The sequence below is a fragment of the Nipponia nippon genome, unplaced genomic scaffold, assembly GCF_047370975.1.
Source record: "Nipponia nippon isolate SJK-2023a ecotype South Korea unplaced genomic scaffold, ASM4737097v1 scaffold_2, whole genome shotgun sequence".
NCBI lineage: Eukaryota > Metazoa > Chordata > Aves > Pelecaniformes > Threskiornithidae > Nipponia > Nipponia nippon.
This window is the reverse complement of record NW_028262336.1, coordinates 107,099,513-107,121,798: the sequence shown is the minus strand read 5'-3', so window position 1 is coordinate 107,121,798 and position 22,286 is coordinate 107,099,513. Positions and strand designations below refer to the sequence as shown.

The window sequence follows — 22,286 nt, the reverse complement described above, 5'->3', positions numbered from 1 at the left end:
GTGTTGTGGTTGCCTGGGTTGTCCTTGCTGACACCTTAAGAAAACCTGATACAACATTAGTTTTGTCCCAGCCATCAGGAATACTGAATTTCCCTTTGAATATCCCATAAAAGGAAATCTTTTTATTATTTTCAGATGTAATTAAGCTCTTCAGTTTTTCTAAGAAATTACTCTGTTTTCTCAGTGTTTAAGCTGTTTATTCGGAAAATCCAGTGTTAACCTTAGGATTCTTTCTTTATTTTCATAACTAACTGATGGAGTGTTCATCTCTATAGGAGCCTGTTCCTCTCCAAATTTAATAATGTATTTCTGGCAGTCACTTATTCCAAAACATTTAGCCATTTCAATGTATGGAAGGAGTTTTCTGTCATGGCCCACTGACCAGCATGAGAGCAATGTCCTGTCCATGTTGTGTTTGGTATTTGCAACTGTCTGGACATGCAGAAGGTCCCTTGGACAGCAGCTAAATTCCATGTGCTTCATTCATCTGTTCAAGTGAAAGTTTTGCAGTAGGCAGCTGTACTCAAGCCAAACTTTCAAAAACCTTCACTGAGCTCATGTGGATGGTGAAAGTGATTATCTTGTCCCTGCTGGTTTTATATTTCAGAGTGACTATGAGAAATATTTATGTCCTGGAGTCCAAGTCTAGCAAAGCAACAAACATTTACATTTGCCTTTAGGTTTATGGCTAAGAAACAAGTGAACTCCACTTTCAAAGAAAGAGTTGTTAATGTAATGTTAATAAAGGGTTATTAGATACTACAGCATCATAATGGTGTGTCGCTAATAAAAGATGACACATCGTGCGTTGGGTTGTCTGTAAGCAAAGAGGCCAAACAGCGTTTGATTTAATATAGAAGATAGACAATGTTGTGAGTGTGCTGCTGCAGCCAATATTAAGTAATGACAATAATGATTCAATCAGACATAGAGTAGGGGATTGATAATGATAATTATTAATCCAGATTTTGGCTGCAAAATTTTTTCTCTCATTTTTCTTTGTATAGATGTTACTTTGTATGCTCCACTGTAGGGGGAAGCATGAATGAATGTCTGACTTATTCTCATGTTAGTCTTTATTCACAGAAATCTCTCCTGTGGTTTCATCACAGAAAGCTTCACAAAATCCTGTAAAAGTCGTCTTGGTCTGTGAAGGTTTAGCTTGTCAGTTCACAGTGCCAGCTTGCGGCTTGGTTTACTTTTGGTATTGCGCCATTTTCCACCCACACGAGCAGGGTGTGAATCCTAGCCAGCAGCAGCTGAAATGCACCACGATGCAGTTCAATCTGTACAAGATGCTCTGGAAGAGTTTACAGACTTAAGAATGAGAGGCATCTCTTATAACCTTGGATGCATATCTTTGTTGTCAGTTCTCCTTCAGTAATCACTGACAAGTGATAGGCACCTCTAGAAAGTGATTTATTCTGTCTTAAGCTAAGAATCTAAGAAGGATATGATGAATCACCTAGAAATGTCAGTCTCTCTTCATTTCCTCTACCTGGAGCCTAGATGGCTAGATTAAATTTGATATTTGGCTTGTAGGTGGCTAAATTTGAACCTTTCCCTAAGAGGCAGCCATAGAGTAGATCAGGTGCATCAGAAGATGAGGTCAGGGAAACAACTATAGTTTTAAAGATTTTTATTCAACGTAGTACTACACTTTGAAACATCTAAACATGACATCATATTTATTATGGCATGAAATAAGCAAAACTCTTTAGGAAATCAACTCTTAGCCATTGAGCAGCGTTAGGTCAGTAGGACTGTTCAGACCATGCAATTTCAGAGGGAAGTGAGCTACAGCCTGTTTCTTTTTGTGCATCAGCAATAAAATACTGCTTATGTTTGCACAAGTGCATTATACCACACTCGGGTTTTCCTTCACATGTGTACATTGCACAGAAGCCATGTTGTTCATAACCAGTATGCTGTTTTCATTCCAGTGAAACACATGAGTTTTTAACAGCATGAACCAACATTTTTCAGTGGTTTGGAAGAGCAGGTGTGGACAAACAGGCAACAGAAATTCAGGGAAGGTTCTGGTTCTAACATCTGGGGTAGTTAATTAAATCGGAGTAGGACTCAGATGCAAGAATTTAATGTCTTTCTGTAGTAAAAAATAAACAGTTTAATTATCTTTTTAAAATTCCATCTTATCCAGACTCTGAGAGTTTTATTGTAAAACATTTCAGGAGAAAAGGAAAAGCATACTCTCTCTAAGAGAAAATGTGTAGGGAAGGACGATGCAGGTCACATCCTCCCTGTTTGCTAGTCCCTCTTTTGGAAGTAACTATTCCTTCTCTTTTAGACTCTTTTAGCCTTATGTTTCCTCGGCACTTTTCCAAGTTCCCTAAAAATGATTCTTCTGCTAACACCCATCAACCACAAAACGACGGGAATATCTTCGTCTCTCTGTCTGTGAAAAGGAAAGCAAACCCAACAAAACATCTGTCTAAAAATCTTATAGGAAGCTATTTTCTGATCCAACAAAACCAAAGTGGAGGCTGGCTTTTTCCCCTAGTACGTAAAAAAGTATAGAAGAAGAGTATGAACATCTTTATTTAAAATAAAATGCTTTTTAAGCTCTATTTGAGCCCAAAGAAATTCTGGCATAGTTTCAGAAAGAAATCTTTTCTTTGTTTTAATTTTTTTAAAATCAGTTAATCTACTCATCTGAAAATTATGATCTGAATATATCTTTCCACCCTTATTTGGAGTTTTTACTTTTGGAATAACTGGCAAAGATAACAAAACTTTTGAAGTTATCCAGAAAAGATACCAAGATTTTGAAAAGATAGTGTTAATCTCAGGTCAGCCTTCAAAGAGGCAGCGTGTCATTATCATATAAAACACAGAAACCGAGAAGTATTTATGTTTGATTTGGATCCCATCAGAAGCAACACAGATGTTTCCTTTAGTGAGAAGTCACCCCCAAACAGAGCACTCAAATGGCAATCGAAAATTGTTTTGAAATTGTCCACAAGATTTCCCATGTCATTTAGCTTTTTCAGTCTTTAATCGTATAATAAACCAAGGAAATTCTAAAATCAGTGCAGCTAAAAATCTTTATGTTACATGCCTAGATTCCCACGTACCTTCAGCACAGTGGTCTATGTAAACAAGACAATAATGATCTAGAGGAAAAGGAGCAGAATAATAAATGGTGAGCAAAGCGAATGGGCAGGAAGGAGAATTGCTTTCCTGCCTCACTCAGATGTCTTCCAGGGATCTGAGATAAGAACCTAGGGAACGTTGTTAAGCTGCTCAACCCCTGACCTGCAACTTAGGAGAAAGAGAGGGAAAGTCTACATCTTACAGGATCATAGTTACTAGGAGCTTTGCCAAGTCAGTGAAAAGGCCTTTAGAAAGTGGATGGACGTATGTGACAGGATTTCCTGTTTGTTTGTTTGTTTGTTTGTTTGTTTGTTCGTTCGTTTTGGCAGTCGTCATTCTTGAATCTCCTGCATATGGAGACACGGTCTCTCGCAAGAGGAGAAAATGTGTTCCACCCACTGCTTTCCTCTATGGGGTCTCATATCAATTACCCTCTCTTGCACAGAACAGCAGTGTACACCTGAGGATTACAAAGTTTAACACCTACATGCCAGCAGCTGGGATGTGAGGGCCAGAAGGTTGCTAGTGGCTGGTAAAGCCAAACCAACAGTTTTAACCTTTCCGAGGTACCAGGCTGAACAAGATCCTTAGCTTCAAAGCTAACAGGCACTTCACCACATACATCCTTCTCAAATAAGACCTGTCAGTGTGTGTAAATTACTGTTCTAATGTTTCCTTGAGCTTGGGCAAAGATATCTGTATTAAACTGGTTATTTCCTACTGGGGTTCATCTAGATGATGGCTGCTTCATAAGTGTCTCTGAGTGGAATGAGCATTTGAGCTCTTTGTAGATGTGCAGAGAAGACCGTCTCCCACAAGTGGTATTTTAGCATCCATCAGGCCTACTTGTTTTCATGGATGCTGCATTTTGTTTCTATCCCACAAAGGACTGGATCTGATTGTTAAGAAATGACCACACCTGGGACTTGTTCTGAGGCTCTGTTCTGCAAACCGTTGTCCACCCCTGGATTCAGGGGAGTGCAGAATGGGTTTACTACAGGGAGTGAGCCTTATGTCCTGAAATGTTCAGTCTCACTGAGGATATAACAGTCTGTTTTAAGCCTGCTGTTTTATGATATGCCTGAAGATAACAGAAAATAAATTGAAGAATGGCATGCGTGTGCACATGCACACACACACATGAAGTTCAAGCCTCCTTTTTCTTGGCTAGAGTAGTTGGGTTGGCCAAAGCTTACACTTTATTGGCAACTCTGCCACTTCTTAGTGGCTGCACTAGTTAGTCTCCCGTTCCCTGGCTTTGCTGTTCCTTGTGTTCTCGTAGAATTTACACTCTCTTGTTGTGGTAAAAGGAACAGAAAGTTTGGAGGATTGCCCAACCAAGTCTACAGGGGTTGGAACTGTCTTCTGCAGTTCAGCAAGTATTCTGAAAATAGTGAAATAAATATACCTAAACCTGGCAACACAGCATTTTTTCACTAAGTCTTCAGACAGAAATAATTTACAATGTTGGTCTTACCTCACTTAAATCTGTGACAAAGTCCTGGAATGCCTTTATCACTGAAGATATCTCCTTCCTTTCTCTTCCCCCATGCCTTTTTATACAAATGACTCTCCCGAGGCATGTCTCTTTAAAGAAACGGAAGAATCTGAAATTTATAAGTTAGCCTCTTCTCCCTTACAGTTTCAGCATACAGTTTCAGCATAATCAAGTAGTTTGAGAATTTCCATTTGGAACAGCTTCGGTCATCTCTCACCACCTTTTTGGAAATCCTCCCAGATCTGTTATTCCCTTCAGGCTTGTTTTCAGAATGAGCTGTTCTGCTCCAGAATCTTGAAATTCTTTTATACTTTTCTCCACTGACCTCATGGCCTCTTCCATTTTATCTTCTAGACTAGATAGTATTTCCTCTGGCAAAAGGATTTGCATGCTATGCCCAGACTTTTGTTTTGCATGGAATTGTTGGGTTTTATCTTTGTAACATTGCAGACCATCTATCTAATTGGTCAACCAAAGTAACTCTTCCTGAAGAATCCTATATTTGAAGTAAATAGGCTTTTGAAAGACAGGATGAGTTGGAATAGTTTTATGTCAGGTTCTTGTGTCAAGGCAGCTGCACGGAACGACTTAGTGTCTTCTCCCAGTAGTTGCTTGAACAACAGTTTTAGACAGAGTGTTCAAAGTCTGTACTTTTAAAATACAAGTTCACTGAGATTTCTGTTGCATGTAGTTTTGGAGACAACTTTGTTCTACTAAGAGGGAAAATATGTTTGAGCTTTTTGCGATATAGATTCTCTCATACGTTCTGATTGTCTGTATATGCCTGTATCTACTGTCTGGGTCTACATACTGCTGTCAGTGAGTGAATTTTTCACTGCAAAGAATTCCCTCACCTGCAAATGAGCCTTCACAGGGAATCGATTTCATGCAATGTGAATATTTGCCTACATGTTTTGTTTACTGCTTATTTTACATTTTTTATTAACATAGAGGAAGCTTTGCAGCAGTATATTCAGTTAAGTGTAGCATCAAAGCTCCACAGTTGAGACTCTCTGCCTGGGACATACATACGCAAACGGTAATTACAGATCTCTCCGTCCCTAGGAGAATGCGCGCCAGCCTCACTACAGTTGGCAGTGTAAATGGTTTCCAGCACTAGAGAAGGAAAGCTATGTCTGCAATGCTATTGCTTATGGCAGATTCGTACAGCAGCTTTTATATGGACCTTAGAAATTGCTGTAGGCCATACAATCAGGTTTTCTTGCCTTTATTTTAATAATTAGCTTAAATTATATTTAGGTAAGCATGCAGTTAGAGGGGAGGAGTAGCTTAAAAAGGGTATATTTACTCTCTGATTTATCAACTCTTTTGATAAAAAATGGAAAATAAGCAGTAAGCAAAACATGTAGGTCAATATTCATGAAACTGATTCCCTGTGAAGAGTAAGGCCAACACCGGTACCACCATAACTTACACTTCTACTTTCCAAACAGTCTGGATGTGGGACTCAGATGTGCACTGAATTCTTCCTGGTCTTTAATTTTTGAGTGTAAATCTCACTAAGAGAGGATCAGAAACACAAAAAGATCAGACATTAGTTGCATCAATTGCTCATCATAAAGTCCTGTACTTTAAATAAATTTATTTCCTATCACATATATTGCATGTCATTAATATTATGTTTTATTGGTTAACTTTATGCCTTTATGGTTATTTTTTGTTGAAACATGCAAATGAATTATGAAAATAATGCTTCCACTAAAATAGTGCTACTACTGCATCTTACTAATATGCTGGAATAACATTTTCATTGGGAACCTTACAGTTTCTTTCAAGATAAAAATGGATCTGCTAGGCTTCTAGTTTGCTTCTTTCAGCAGAATTTTCCCTCTAATTTTATTCTCTTTGTCTATCAAGCTCAAACTAATTGGGAATGTTCTCCTTCAAAGGGTGAAAAAGCCACCTTTTGGTAACCTTGGCACATGTACCATATGCTTGTAAATTAAATTCTTCAGGCTTTATTTAATAATGTGTTTTCTTTTTAATATTATAATTGCAGTTTTAAAACAAAGCAAATTTTCTTAAGAGTTATTTCAGCAGATGTATAATTATCCTTAAGCGTATGTGGTTTCTCACTGACTCTTGGCATGGGCAAAGAAGAGCTACTGCGTTGGTTTTATCGCAAGGAATTTCAACTGTATGTACTTCTGGCCAAAAGACCTTAGTGACAAAACAAAACCCATCCTGTGTTGTCTCTGTGCTTTGCATTTCTATACTAATTGCTTTCAGCTTGGATTGTATGATAATACGTGTGTTTGATATGCATGGTTTGTTTATGTCGAACTCCATTATCCTGTCTCATGTTCTTGGAGTGCCTGAAGTAGTTTCGCTAATCTGTCAGCATAGTATGTACTTGTGGATAAATATAGACATGCAGCCACAGTGGTCATCATCATACGCTGAAGCTAAAAATTACCCCTTTGGTTGTGGAAAGGCTGATCTGATCCGGCGGCCTGCTCTAGCTCACACATTGTAGGTCTTCAGCACTTGTCTATTAGAAAAAAAACAAACGAAAAAACGAAAAGAAATGTGTGCCTCAGTGCTGAAAAATGTATAGTGAAGTATGAAACAGGATTATGAAACAACTAATTTCCTTTTCAATTTTAGTTAGAAAAGGGTTCTAACTTTTCTAACTGAAGGAGTGGAACATTTCAGGTATTCACAGGCTCATGGATATTACAGTAGCATGTTGGAGAAAATCCAGTGTGATCGGCTTTATAAAGGGGCTCGGTAGGTACGAAAATACTGCAAATACATGTTTTGGTTTGTGTTATTAGTTTGCTCGTTGTTGCTAAAGTGTATATTTGACACAGTTAACTAAAAAAACCTCAATATCTGTTTCTTCTGCTACTGAAAATTCAGTAACTGTGTTTGGCTGCAGTTGTATCCAGCGTAGCACAGACTCTTGGCTTGTGCATTGTGATCGTTCTATTGTTTTGCTTCATCTCAGAGCTTTAAGAAAAATACCTATAGTGTAAATCACAGCAGAGACTCTCTTATGGTAATTTAATTTTACACCCATCCCCTTTATCAGCTTACTGACTCTGTGTGTGTGTGTGTGTGTGTGTGTGTGTGTGTTTTAAAACTACTGTGCTTTTTTACAACTATTTCTCTCATCAGGGAAATGATTGATACAGGAAAAAAATTAGTAGTGATTTTCATTCAGTAATCCTTTCTGTGGCAATAGTATATGGTTGTGATGACAACCATATGTAATACTGCATTGCTTCTTACATATTTACTCCTTGTTTTTAATTGTCTAAAAATACATAACATTGAGAAAAACTTATGGTTCTGAACTAAATGAAAATATTCTGTAGGAAAAGAGTATAATTTGAAATGCAGCTTATTGCAGATACAGTAGAAAAATAGGGAACATATCTTGGAAACAAGAAAATGGGTTGTTTGAGAGCAGTAGCTCTTGGACAGAATTTCACCCCAAAGTGGTACAGACATCTTATAGTTGATCATGCGTAGTTAATCTGTTTTCCTAGGATAGGAGCTTTAAATATGTATACAACATGCTAAAATTGGCCTACAGATTCCCTGCTATTGCAGGGCCCTCAGGCATCAGGGTTACCATGGTCTCCTGCATGTGCATCCCCATTCTTCTCCTTGGGAATGAGGTACTTTTCTCTAGGTGACGGGTTTAGTTTAATGCAGTATTTGTGTGGTGACCAGTACCCTACAATACGTTAGGAGTTCAGACTAAGTATTTCAGTGGTCCGTTCTGGTACTGCTCTTTGTAGAACATTATTATTTTGAAACCAGATAGTAAAAACTTGATTTGTCAATGAAATCAATATTTAGAATTGAGTATAACCCCTTCCTCCCACCCCACCCCCATCAGATATCTTCTGCATAAACTCATACAAACTATACGTGGTAATTTCTCAGGTAAAAATTACGCCTTTTATTTGACGGGGCAGTGTTTCACTGGTATAGATGGCAAAAATGGACACATCCTTCTTACTGTTATTTTTAAGACCCACATTATAACATTTCAACATAAAGGGACCTATCATGGATGACTTTAATGCAGCTGTTTCTTAAATTTTGAGTCCTTGATTTCCAGTTTTATGTCTCAGAGGCAACTCTCTTTTATGAGCTTTGTAGGGCTCTCAGTCTAGGAAAAAGAACTGTATTCTGTTAAAGCTCATACATCATCAGTATAAATGTCAGTGATAGTCTAGTCACTGGGCCAGATTTTTGCAATGCAAATATCAAGCATATGCAAATGCTTGAGATAATGGAACTGAAAAGATGCATTGGAAAGCCAAACCTGTATATAACAGTTCATGACCAACTCATGATCAACTCAGAATCCTCACGCTGTTGGCAATGCTAACTTCCACACTGAAGGTGCTTATATGGCGTTAGCAGCTACAAAATGATCTTTTAAAAATTTGAACTAAATGAGTGTCATATGTCAGTCATTTCTATAACTGCTGTAATTGCTGTAGCAATGATAGATGTTAACCCCCAGGATATCCTTTTACTTTCCTTTGGGGGAAAGGCTGTACAGTCCTATATTTGAAAGAAGAGCTAGAATAAAAATTTCTGGTGCACTGACAAATCTCACAAATAATTGCATTTCTCTATTGCAGTGTGCAAATAACTGATTTTTCAGTTAGATGTCTGGGAAAAAAATTAGATCAGCCTGTGCCACAAACCTAACAGCATCGTTGTTAAAAGGCTTCCTCCTAACAACGACTGTGTGGCTTTAAATTCCAGTCTCAAAATCCTGGCTGAATGCCACGATGATTGAAGATAAGGGTGGCAGCTCCCAGGTAGCGTGACTAGGGTTTCTTAAGCTTGATTTCATAAGGATGTGAGGCATGCACGATCCCACACACTGCCTTCCTTCCATCCCTCTTGCCTGTCCATTCACAGTAAATTTTGAACTTAGCAGCCAATTTAAACCAAAATTGCCTGAGGAACAGAAGGCAAGTTTGCATTTGGTTGGATTCCTACAGGTTCCTTCAAGAGGGAGGCTGGGATGGTTGCGCCGGGCAGAGAGAGGCGGGCGGCCCAGCCCGGGTGTGTTGAGCTTGGCAGCGGCTGGCTGGCGGGCAGCCTGCCTGCCCAGCCCCGGGCGCAGCGCTCGGGAGGGAGCTTGGGATGATGACAGCGGGGAGGGCAGGGCTTTTACTGCACAAAGGACACAAATCCTTAAGAAAATTGGTTTCACTGCTCACAAAAAAAAGCATTTTTTCTGAGCGCTTGGCGATCGAACTGATTTCATGGATAGTTGTGAGCCAGTCAAAACCACGCATTTGGCAAATATATTAGTAAGTGTGAAAATATTGCCTGACTTCTTCCTAAAGCTATTTGTGGAGAAATTTCCATTGCCTAGTATATTTGATAGTCCATATAAATTTGCATCTGATCCTTTGCATCCCACTGTCTTCATGCTTAAACTTTAGGAGAGCCTCGGTGATGACAGGAAAGCAGCAATGCTTACACTCTTCTCTGGTGGTTCTTTTTTCATTACTTTGAAGTAGATTATTATTCAGAACAACAGTGTATTTTTAGAAACAGTTTTGTGTAATATAAATGTAAAACTGTTCAATGCACTTGATTTTAGGAAGAGTCATAATGCCAACAAAACTCCGTCATTATGCTTTTGCCCTCAAAAATCAAGTGAAACTTTGCAGGAAACAAATCTGGCAGGAAACATTTGTCGGAGTGGAAGAAGTGATGCTGCTGTGCTAAGAGTGATGGCATACCTTATCAATCAGGGGAGTTACTTTCAAAGTAAAGTATGGATGTGTTACACTTGCAGAATAATAACTACACGAACGAAAGCATTTTTATCTTGCATTATGGTCATACAGGAGACTTCTAAACTTCTGTTTTTCTAAAGGAAAATATGTTCTCTTTTCTCCAATGTATCTTTTTTATTTTTCAATGCATGAATTTGAGGTCTGATTCTGCCACATCATGAATACTCTCAAACTATAATGTAGTCTTTGGGATTTAGTTTTTTTCAGTTTTTCACAGCAATGAAGTGTTAAAATATTCAGGAAAGATCCAAAATCTCATTTATTCTTAAAACAATCTCATGTAATTAATAGTTGACAACTAGTTTCAGTAGTAGTTAAGGAAAGGCTAAAGGCATTAGATAGGCAGCATCCATCATTGTAGTTCATTCTTCTTTCTTTCTTTCCTTGCAACTTGGATGCAACCTACAGTGTAAGACTCTGGAATGCAGTGCTGTGGGGAAATGCTATAATGATATTAGCTCACAATATTTTCCACAGTCTGTATTGCATTAAAGCACCTCTGTCCCAATCACCAGCAGTGCTCACAGGTGTTACGACACTTACATTGCATTCAGAGTGGCTGATGGCGGGTCTTCCCACTGTTACTTAATTTGCTACTTTTAAAGTCTCTGGCAGAGCTAACAGAAGACCAGACATGACTTCTATTGCCAGTGAGAACTAAGCCTGAGGATTTTGTTTTGGAAAGTTTATGTGTAGAATGGTAATATTTGAATTAATGAGGTTTTGTTTCACAGTACTTCAATTTATTTTTTCTTCAGTTTCCCAGAAAAACAATAAGTAGAGCTAAGCCTAGTACAGAATATCTTGGTATTGGCTATGGGGAATTCATGGAATCATAGGATAATTTTGATTGGAAGGGATCTCTGGAGGATGATTAGTGCAACTTCTGCTCACTGACTGGGGAAGGTTTCTCAGGGCCTTGTCCAATCAAGTTTCTCCAGGAGTGGAATTTCTACTATATCTGTGGACAACCTGTACCAGTGTTTGATCACCCCCTCACAGTGAAAATGTTTTCCACATATCTAATTGGAATTTCCCGCATTCCAACTAGTGTCTGTTGCCTCTTGTCCTCTTACCATGCTCAAAGAAGAGTCTGGCTCCATCTTTGCTATACCCCATTAGGTAGCTCAAGACTGCAATAAGATCTCCCCTTACCCTTCTCTTCTTAAGGTTGAACCAGTCCAGCACTCTCTGTCCGTACTGATGTAGCAAGCACATAAGCCCCTGACCATCTTCGTGGTCTTCCCTTGGCCTTGCTCCAGAATAGCAATCTCATTCTTGTATGGGAGAGCCCAAAACTGGACACAGTACTCCAGATGTGATCTCACAAGTGCCAGATGGGACTGTAGGATTTGGTACTTTCAGAAAAACTAATACATAATGAACATTTTTTCGCCATGGAAAACATTTCATGTCTGACTCTTTGTAGAAGATTTACACTGTTGAAATGTTGTTCTTGCTTGACCTCAGTATAAATGAGAGGAAAATCAGTCCCTTTACAACTCACTTCAGTCAAAAGATCAGACTCCTGACTTTTGCAAGGATAGGTCAGTTTGAATAGCAATAAAGAATAAACTTGTTATTTTACAACTGAATTACAGATCTGGCCTACAAGATAAAGAATAAGAAATGAGGATGTTATTCAAACAGTTAGGTGTCAGCAAGTCTTACCATGTAAAACAACAGGATTGAGTGTGCACTGCATAGTAAACACTACTCAATTTTAATACATAAGATTTCATCTTTGATTTCTTCTTCCAGTCTAGATTATGTAAAATTTAGCTATAACTATACCATGGAAATTGTATTTATGTATTGTGTATTTCTTTGATTATCAACTATTCTCCAGTTTTGCTTTGATAGTATATTGGGCCACTGGAAAAGTTAAGATGTTGAATTAACCAAAAGCAAATGTGTCTTTTCTACGTTTCAGCTTCTCCAGTTGGTAACGGATATATCAAGCCACCCGTCCCACCTGTTTCTGGTACACAGAGAGAAAAAGGACCTCCAGCCATGTTGCCTATCAATGTTGACCCAGACAGTAAACCAGGCGAATATGTCCTAAAGAGCTTGTTTGTTAACTTTACTACTCAGGCTGAACGCAAGATTCGCATCATCATGGCAGAACCTCTTGTGAGTGAAAAGAAACTCTAAGTATATATATGTACTTTACTTTGAATTTATTTTTAAGTCAGGCTTGCTTGCCATGCAATGCAGAATATTTTGCTTGTAATCTGCGTTGGAGTTTGATAGCATTTCCCAAACTGTAAGATATGCTACTATGGCAATTAGAAGGTTGTGGGAGAGGACAGAGTTATGCAAGATATGCCAAAGGGGTGACATGAAAAGGAATTAATATTTTATTTTTGTTTGCAGTATGGGCATGTGTTAATGTGATTGAGAGGCAGAAGGCGCGTCAGCCAGCGTAGATTTCCCAGCTGGCAGAGTGGTCACTTGAGTCAAAATAGATTAGAAAATGCTGAAATATGATAAAACCAGTATTTCTGAACGGTTTTCAGCTAAAACATGAAAATGAATAGCACCGCTGGTTCTTGTTTTAGTTCTGACAGTAATAGGTTTCATAATCTAACAAAGTACTATAGCACCTATTTTCCAGATATGAAAAAGCATGCAGCATTTGAAAAAGGAGCTACATTACAAGCTCTTGCACAGTCAGGGAGAGAGACGTTGTTATTTATATTTTAGGCAAATTTAACATAAAAGTATGTCTGTTGCAAATTGTCTTATGTCACTGAACTTCTGGGAGTCTGCTATTTTAACTTGAGACTACATTTTATATGTTTATATATTTGTTATTTTGATTAGGGAAGAATAGTTCTGTAACCTATATTTTTGTTCTGACAAGGTAAAAACAACAACAACAACAAAACAACTAGGAACCTGTATTTCTGAGCTGTAAAGGAGTTTTTATAAAATCTTATATCATTTTTGTTGTAAAGCAGAGTATGGAGTACTTAGTTCAGTTCCCCATTTTCAGATCTGGATATTCTGAACAGTAAAATTAAGACTGTCTTGATTCTGATGGCATCTGTATAGCTTTATGTCTTGATTTAGATTCAGAAGCATTTGATGCTTGAAAAGGTTTTTCCAGACTTTGCTCTGAAACATTAGGTAGATGCAAGATGACAGAAGTATCTTACATAATTTGGAAATAACACACAAAAAGCTAACAGGAAGAAATATTTTGACAAAGATCCAGTTTCTTCTTTCATGAGTCCCCTCCAAATCACAAAAAGTAGAATAAACTGACAGTCATAGTGCAGGTCCTTTTAAAAACAAATGCCAGCAGCTATTTATTACCTTCCAGTCTTCCTGTGATGCACAGTGAACATCTTTAAAATTTTAAGACAAAATGAGTTGTAAAATTACTTGACAAGATCAGGGAAACAACAAAAAGACCAGGACTGAGAACATAATTTCCTTGTGGCACCTCTGTTACTCTTAAACACTAACCTCTGCATTTTCATGTAATATTTCAGACATAGATACAAACCAGTGACCCTGATTTATTCCCATTTCACCTTGTGTTAAGATAATTTTGAGTTGCTGTGTGTTGATATATTATTGTTGTCACTTTGTGAAACTGTGAATGTCTGAATGTTGTTCTTATCTTATTCCAGAGGTTGTTCAGTGAAATTTTATTTGGTAAATTCAGTGTAGAATGTAAAAATATGACAAGAGACTGGAATGTCACCTTCTTGTCAGCATGTTCAGAATGTATTTCTTACAGGGGTCTAACCGTGAGACACTAACAATAATTCAATGACATACTCACATCTTATTAATACTAATAGGACTTATAAGTCATGGCATGCTGCCATCTGAGGATGACTGTGACAAATGTGTAAGCAGGTTTTTGTAGACATTCAGTCAAAATGATTTGAAATAATTAGGTTGTAATGGAAGAAGTGACAAGGGAAAATGGCAAAAATTATTCTGGAATAATGACTAAGAATTTAAGTCCACCCTTTTTGTGGGGTAGCTGTTGGATGTTTAGCAGCTTTGTTCCCCCATTTCTACTCTACTGACTAGAATTGTGACAGAAAGTCCCAAGGATTTGCGAGACAAAGATCGTAAATTGGTGGTGCAGAGCCACCCTTTGGCCTTTTTTCACAATAGGTAGTCAAATGGTGAGCTCTTTGAAGATTCTGTTCTAATTAAACTCAAACGTTCTTCAAAGAAAATCAAGCTTGCAAAGTACTCTAACACTGAGATGTTTCTAGTTTGAATTCTCTGTTTAATTTTATAATGAGTGATGAATACTTAAGATATCTTTTAGAGTAGCTAAAATGATCTGTTTACAATATAATTGCTTTTTCCTCTCTTTTATCACAAAGTCTAGCTCAGATTCAAGCTCGAGAGTTACTATGGGATTAAATTAAAGACTTACTGATGTATTTTTTACCTAGATATTTCTTTTCATACACACATGCTGCCTGCCTATCCTTTCTGATTATCATTACTGTTGGTTTTATGAATTTTTCTCTCAGTTTCTTTGGGTTCCATATGCCTCTTTGATGTATCCATCTCTTTCTTTTGTGATGTACACAGAGCCCAACTGTAAATTACAGTGTTCTGACAACTATGGTGGAAAACCAGGTTTGTGAGCCACCAGATACTAGCAAGGCACAAAAAATTTTTGCTATTTTCTAGGGCAGCAGTGAAGGGCACGCTACCCACGCCTCCTGCAGCCCCATGAAATCTCGGCTGGGATATCAAGATTCCAGCAGCAGAGAAAGCAAAGGGCAATGTCACCTACTCGTCCCGCTGCCTTGGCTGTCATCTGAGTATGATTTGACATTTTGGTTACTGGATCTGGCAGCCATCATCATAAAAAACATGCTCCCCAGTTAATATGTTTTCTAGGCATGAGTCTAATGTCGACTATCCACTGCTAAGTCTTTAACAAGTTAGAATGGAAACCTTTTATTTCCAGATATGATTTTTTTTTACTTTGTCTGGAGAATATTTAATTTGGAATTTCAGGTCAATTTTTTCACCTTTTTAGGGTTTCTGAAATATAACAAACCTTTCAATAATCACATTAAGTTCACAATTATGTGGCTAATTTTTAATTATAATTTTATTTTAATTAAAAGGGATTTTCCAGTTTATAAAATTAAATTCACATACATTAAATTTAAATAATTTCTTATTGGTAACTTTTAATAATTTCCTGCTTCTTTCCTGTAAATAATTGTTCTCCTTTATAATGAATATTAAGAATTTTTCATGCAGACCTTTTTCCACAGCTGATTGCATTCATATTTACATTTTTATCAGTTTATATTGTAAATCTTCTTTGCATTGCTTCACTTACAATTTGGTATTTTATTACTGCCGGTTTTTTTTTATCAAGCAGTGATGACCTTAAAATGAAGCTAGAATGAGGAAGCCAGGGAAACATTTTTGCCAGTTCAAATGATAAAATGTGTTTACGTATCTTAACGCTGTAAGGAAAAAACTCAGAAAATAGTTTCCTTTTTAGGACTGTTCATTATCCCTTAGGGTAATAATTCATCCTGTGCATGCTGATCAGGCTAATCTTTGAATACGGCATTCAGCATTACTTACACACAGCTGTAGACATTGATAAAACATAGTGAGCTACAGGCATTGACGGTGGTTAATGGTTAATTTAGCTGTTGGTAAACTTTCATTATGCTTTTCTCCTGCAAGCATCTTCTTTTACTGAGCTTGTCTAAATTCAGGATCTCTCTGAATACTGATCTCAAGAACAGAATTTGCTCATTATAGGATTAGGACTAAGCGATAGGACGAGAGGAAACGGCCTCAAGCTGCGCCAGGGGAAGTTTAGGTTGGATATTAGGAAAAAATTCTTCACCGAAAGGGTAGTCAGGCATTGGACGAGGCTGCCCAGGGAAGTGGTTGAGTCTCCATCCCTGGAGGTATTTAAAAGACGGGTAGACGTGGTGCTCGAGGACATGGTTTAGCGGTGGACTTGACAGTGCTAGGTTAACGGTTGGACTCGATGATCTTAAGGGTCTTTTCCAACCTTAACGATTCTATGATTCTATGTATTCTGCCTATAACTTTCTCCGTTTATTAGGTAGGTTTTATCTCACCATTGGAAAAAATCTGAAAGCAGTGATGTGGCTGATACTAGTGTATTTATTACTTCCATTTCATTAGAAGATCAAAGACATTAAAATATAGACCTATTTCAAAGCAGGGCTGGTGATAACAGCCAAGCAGGTGGTTAGGAAGACTTTGAAAGGGCAAGAATAATGCAAGTTTGTTTTTGAAAAGCCTGACCAACCAACATGTATAGTGGCACTGCCCTCTGATTACCTTTAATGTAGACTTTACTTTCTCTAGGCATTGCAGAAGAAAGATACTAAGGACAGACTTGGAATAAAAGGAAGTAGATTTTTTTTGTTTTTTGAGGGTTTTGTGGTGATAGCTAGTAAGATTTATGTAGGCTATAATAATACCGAGCAGTTTTATCACCCAGCTGTAATACAGAATTTTCTCTTTTACATGGACTAAAATTCCAGCTGCATCACATGAGGAACGGCTCCTTTGTTCTCATCTAGAATGGGACACATTAGCATTACACACTTTTTACATTTGAAGTCCTCATGAAGAGTTTGGCATGCACGGGGCCTTCAGACCCCTGTTTATTCACAGTGCGCAGACAGGAGTTACTATAAGGAACAAGTAATTTAATGGAAAAGAGGAAAGGCAGAGTGCCTTGCTCTGTTCTAACTGTCCACTCAGTATGTGTATGCCCAGATAACTTGAAAAGAAGACAACTTTATTTGAATAACTTTATTTTGAATAACTTTTTTTTTCCCCCCATAGAAAAAGCATCCTCCTTAGGACCTTCCTCTATAAATGCTACCAACATGCCAGATTCCCATTGTCACCTGTCTCTATCCACCTCTGTGTCACTCAAGGATTATGTCACTCATCATTAATATAAGTTTTATTCCACTAGTGTTTGTGGTAATCAAAATTCTGTAAAGCATGTGGGCAGTCCATCCCAACCCTAAGGAGCTTATAGTTCATAATATCATAACTCTGTATCCAACTTATCATGAGTCTTTATTTCTACTGTACTCTTTATTTAGTATTTAAATAATATAACTAAGTATTAGTAGATTAGTTCTTTTAGATCCAGTTCTTTTAGATCCAGTTGTGACAAATAATATGTAGGACATTAATAATTATCTATTCTTTCAACATGTCTGAAGTACTTAAGAGGCTTCTTTATGAAATTCTGCCTCACTTTATTATCCTGTGCTGAGGACTGTCCTCTCACTTGTTTGTAAGAAAGTGAAAGCATCTACACACCGTCTTACTTCAACTAGTCGATATGTAACCTGAATATACTAATATTTTATTGTATGGAGGCCTACAGATCTGCTACAGTGGATGCATTAAATGGCTTATTGAATGGGCAGATCTATGTCTGTCAGTCATAGGACAGTGTGGAGGACCGAGGACAGTAACTGTCCTCAGGAGAAGGCCCAGCTTCTATAGCAAGTGTCAGCTCAGCAGAGTTTCTTTCCTGCAGCTCATTGACTGGATCCCAGGTCAATTTTTTAGACTAACAGTTGGTCTCAGTATTTTATTCAACTCCCAGCCATATCTAACGACTAAGTTTGATTTCTGTGTGGATAGTCCTGTTGGTTCTGTTTCTTTCTACTCAGACTTTCCAGCAGCTAACTTCTCTGTTTCAAGAAATCAGTTAAGCAGAACAATGGCCTCAGCCATCACTCTTCCCTCCTTCATGAATCGACTTTTGTTGGAACTTCACTGGCGCTCTAAGTATAGTCCAGTCCACAAAACTGGTCTCTGCCAGTGATAATGAAGCCTGAGCTGGGCCAGATCAGCTTGTTCTTTCCCCCAGCAGAGAGAGAGGCAGCTAAGCCTGGAAGATATCATCTGTGATATAAGCAAGCTCAACTCATGTACTGAAAGGATGTAAAGGCAGAAAAATATACGAAAAATCAAGCTTCTGTACTGAAGATGGAGAGCATCAAATATAGCAAAGACAACTCCAGTGGCATACAGAGCCTTCACTTCCCCTTCCACTCATCACCTCAGAAATAATATTCCCCTCTAGTTATCTCAGTACGTATCTCGAGCTGAGACCTGTAGCAGAAGCCAAGCACTGCACAGTATAGAGCAGTAGTCCTTCTAGGGTGGCTAATCTTGAACCTCAGGACAGTTATCTTCCTGAAAGACCTAGAAAGGTTTGCGTTATTGAAGCAGTGGCCACAGATGAGATATCTTCTGTGCAGTTCAGGGGGACATACTGTAAAATTGAAACATAGGAGTTGAGGGAAAGACTATGAAAGACAGTTGGAAAAAGAGTTAGAGACAAATGTAGAGTTTCGGAAGTAACCATAGGAGTGCGGGAAGATGGAGACAGGATGCAGCGTGGGTCAGATTCCAGCTTCCATATGAGAGAGAGGGAAAAAGTTCATGCCATTTTAGCACCCAGGATGGAAAAGGACACATTTTTGCATAGTCATTGGCATAGGCATTTGCAACTAGATATAGGTCCATAAAACCACCCATTTCAGAGCCAGGCAATGTCAACAGGAGCTTTCTCAGTGATCTCAGGGTTTCCACAGCTGGGTGTGTGGGCAGAATGCTGTTCGAAGCTTTAGATCTCATTCTGACAGCAAAACTCTCCAGGATGCTCACTGTCCCTGGGCCTCACTACTGCATGGATATAGTTGGAGGATAGTCAGTGGTGCATATGATGGTTCAAATCGCTAAGAGGATTTAACATTGGAAGACAGAGATTGAATCCAAGGTCACCGAGGCTGTCACGTGTTGGCCAATGCTTGCAAATACAGCAGAGAACCTACCACATGCCTCTAATCACAGTTTTGAGTCATTTAAGGATATCAGTTATTACCACTACCCAGAAAATTAAAGTCATACTACAGTCATTTCAGACCAGCCTTATCACTGGTCTGTCATCATGAAGGGCAGAAAGAAATCAAGTATCTACTTTGGTAGCATTCTTGCCAGATAAGTAGCAATTAATTGAAGAGAGATCTTTCCATATTTTTGCAACAGCTTCATCCTTTGCATGCTTTCAGACTTCACGTTTGAGCCAATGAAGTCCTGCTTCATCAGGATTGCTGTATGTTTTTAAGTTTAAATTTTTGTGCTCTTTTCTGGGCCTGAGTCTGGCATGGTACAGTTTACCCATCAGACAGCTTGAATTATGCCATATTTGACCTTGCATATCTCCTGGCATGACAAATACGAGAAAAACTTGAATACTTCACGTAGCTACCTTCTCAGTTTGGAAATCCACCCAATAAGGTCATGCTTCCTCAGCTAGGCATGTAGTACGGGTGGAAGCTATGGCTTTTATGACCATCGTACATCTAGCAGAAGAACAGTGAAGGCTGACGTTAGCTTTGCAAGGGCACCCTGGCATTCTGCTTGAAAGTCTGTCAGATTGGTACCAGTAACCAGGAGGAAAAGGCTTCAAATCAAGTCACCTGGGGACATGTCTTTCATGGTACAGCTACAGCCTTCACGATAAATACATAGCCCAGAAAGCCCAAAAGAAAGGAAGTTTAAAGAAACTAACTACTGACAGTCATCAGAATTTCTGGAGTTCATTTTAAAAATATGCCTTTCCTCATCTATTGGTCTGTTCTTTGAAAACAGACACATAGTTGGTGACAGTAAGTAGCTACCTGACATTAAAGCAGCAGTGGCTGCAAGACAGCAGTTACTGGGGTCAGGAGCTGTCGTTTATTACCCCCGGCTGTCTGAGGGTTAAGTGAAATGCGTTTACAGAGCTGTGCCTGGAGCAACCCTGCAATTGCAACTCTAAATTCATTCAAATGAACTGATAAGGGCTTCCCATAGCTTTGATTAAATTAGGTCACATAATCTGAATAGGTAACCAGCGGCCAGGGTCCTGAGGGCACTAATAAGCCTTAATGGCCTCCTCTGAGTCTTGCTCACCCCTGCCGCAGCCCCGGACCCCATTCCAGGTGCTGGGGCATCAGTCCCTGCCACAGCAACACCACAGCAGGGCTGGTCTCCAGCTCCCCACAGCCCTGCCCTGCCATGGGCCCTGCCGAGGCAGGCCCACCCCTGGGCCCACATCCTGGCCCTGCTCCTGGCTGGGGTGGTGGGACAGGCCCTGGCTGCCGGGCCCTGCCCTGCTGTCCCCATGGGGAGCCCCGGCTGCTGCGGCCAGCCCTTCCGGGCCCTGGCACCAGCAAGGCCACATAAACACTTCAGCAGCTCACCTCGCCATAACTGAAGTAAGTCCTGCTTAGTGCTTTCCATGGAGGTTAAGATAGTGGGAAAGAGCGGGATCGTGGGCAGTTCTGTATCAGAAACAACTGCGAGTCTCTCTCTCTCTCCTGCAGTCGTGTCTCTACTTGGTAGCTGGTAGGATATCTGTCCCGCATGGTCGTAGGGTATTCTGGATGTTTGCATCCAGACAGTCGTTCTCCATTTTGCTCTGGTGTACCTTTTAGCAGAGGTCTGTTGCCAATCCTGTATTTTCATTCCCAAGGCTTGCAGATGTCGGAAACTTGCCCACCCTTCCCAACCTCCCTGCTTTTATAACATTTTACTGGTTCTGTGTAAATGCACTAAAAGAAGGAACCTCATCCACTGCTTGGAACACAGAGGTCCCCTAAATCCTCGTAGCATTGCTCTCACCATGGGCAGGAGGTTTGACTGAAGGTAAGGACAGTGCTCTCGTAATAACTCTGAGAACGTGATGAGCTCAAGAGGGAAGCTGCGCATCCCTTCCTTCATTTGTCTACTGTGTCCTTCTTGCACAGAAGAAATAACTTTGCTCATGATAAATCAGTTGGTGTAAAACTCTGCATATAGGATTGAAATGTCAGTTAACTTCTCTGTTTAGGAAATAAAGATGTACCAAAAGACCAGGGTACATCAAGGTTAGGGAAGAGCATACTCTCACCCTCTTCGCCAGCTCTCAGAAGTAATGTCAGAGATGGAAAGGAGGGAACGGTACTGTTCAAGTTACACATTTTTGACTGTAGTGACTTTGTCTGCTAAATCTATTTAACTTACCACCAGATCTTTCCATGTTTCTATTTCACAGAAGTCTGCTGTCTCAAAAACCGTCTCTTCATAGAAGTGATTATTATATGCATACCCCTGAATTATTTTTTTTTAAATACATGTATTTGTTGATGAAGAGTGCCTAGCTGAACCACCTTAATAAACAGCTGAAACAGGGCTTTGAATAGCAGTTTCATGCAAAGGTCTTAACATGGATGTGGAAGTCCAGATCTCCATAGTCTATTGTTCTTGCAATGCTAAAAATAAGTTACATACAAGTCACTGTATGAAAAGCTTTGTCAGAGCATCATGTTTATTCCAGTCCCACAGGCTCATAGATAAAAGATCTTGGACTCTCATACTGCATCTCATGACACCACTCTTGACTCAAGCCTTATACAAAGTATCATTAATTATTAGAGTATAACTCCAGAAAGCCTCGTTAGTTTAACAATTCCTGACTTTAAATGGTTTAGGGTTTTTCTGAATATTCAGATTTGCAGTCAAATACCAGTGTATTTCTTTGGCTTGTTTGGCCATTTTTTCTGATACATCAGTTACTTCAAATTAAACCTTTTCATGACCAAAACTTCTGAGCGTCCACATTTTAATTTTGCTGGTAGGCAGCACAGGTAAAAGATGCCTTTTGCAGAGAATGTGGTAATCAGACAAAAATTAGCCTGTAATACCTGATGTGATGAGGTAAGTTATCACTGAGTCAGAACAGTACAGGATGTGGCTGCCCAAAGAGGCGAGAATCGGAGCCAGTGAGTGAAAACCTGTACTTGAAGCTG

General features: G+C 39.1%; 1 protein-coding gene across 9 annotated transcripts in view; it reads left to right on the top strand.

Annotated features, from left to right (window-relative positions):
• Window positions 1-22,286, top strand: part of FRY (FRY microtubule binding protein) — a 250,388-nt gene that overhangs the window by 94,409 nt on the left and 133,693 nt on the right. For 8 of the 9 annotated variants that reach the window (XM_087756432.1, XM_087756431.1, XM_087756427.1 and 5 more), the window contains one exon: window positions 12,353-12,552. In XM_087756432.1, coding sequence (XP_087612558.1) covers window positions 12,433-12,552 — 120 coding nt within the window. In that variant the 5' untranslated portion in view covers window positions 12,353-12,432. Of the gene's footprint in view, window positions 1-7,158; window positions 7,364-12,352; window positions 12,553-22,286 lie in introns of those variants that run through there. The other variant, XM_087756430.1, reaches the window with a different exon arrangement.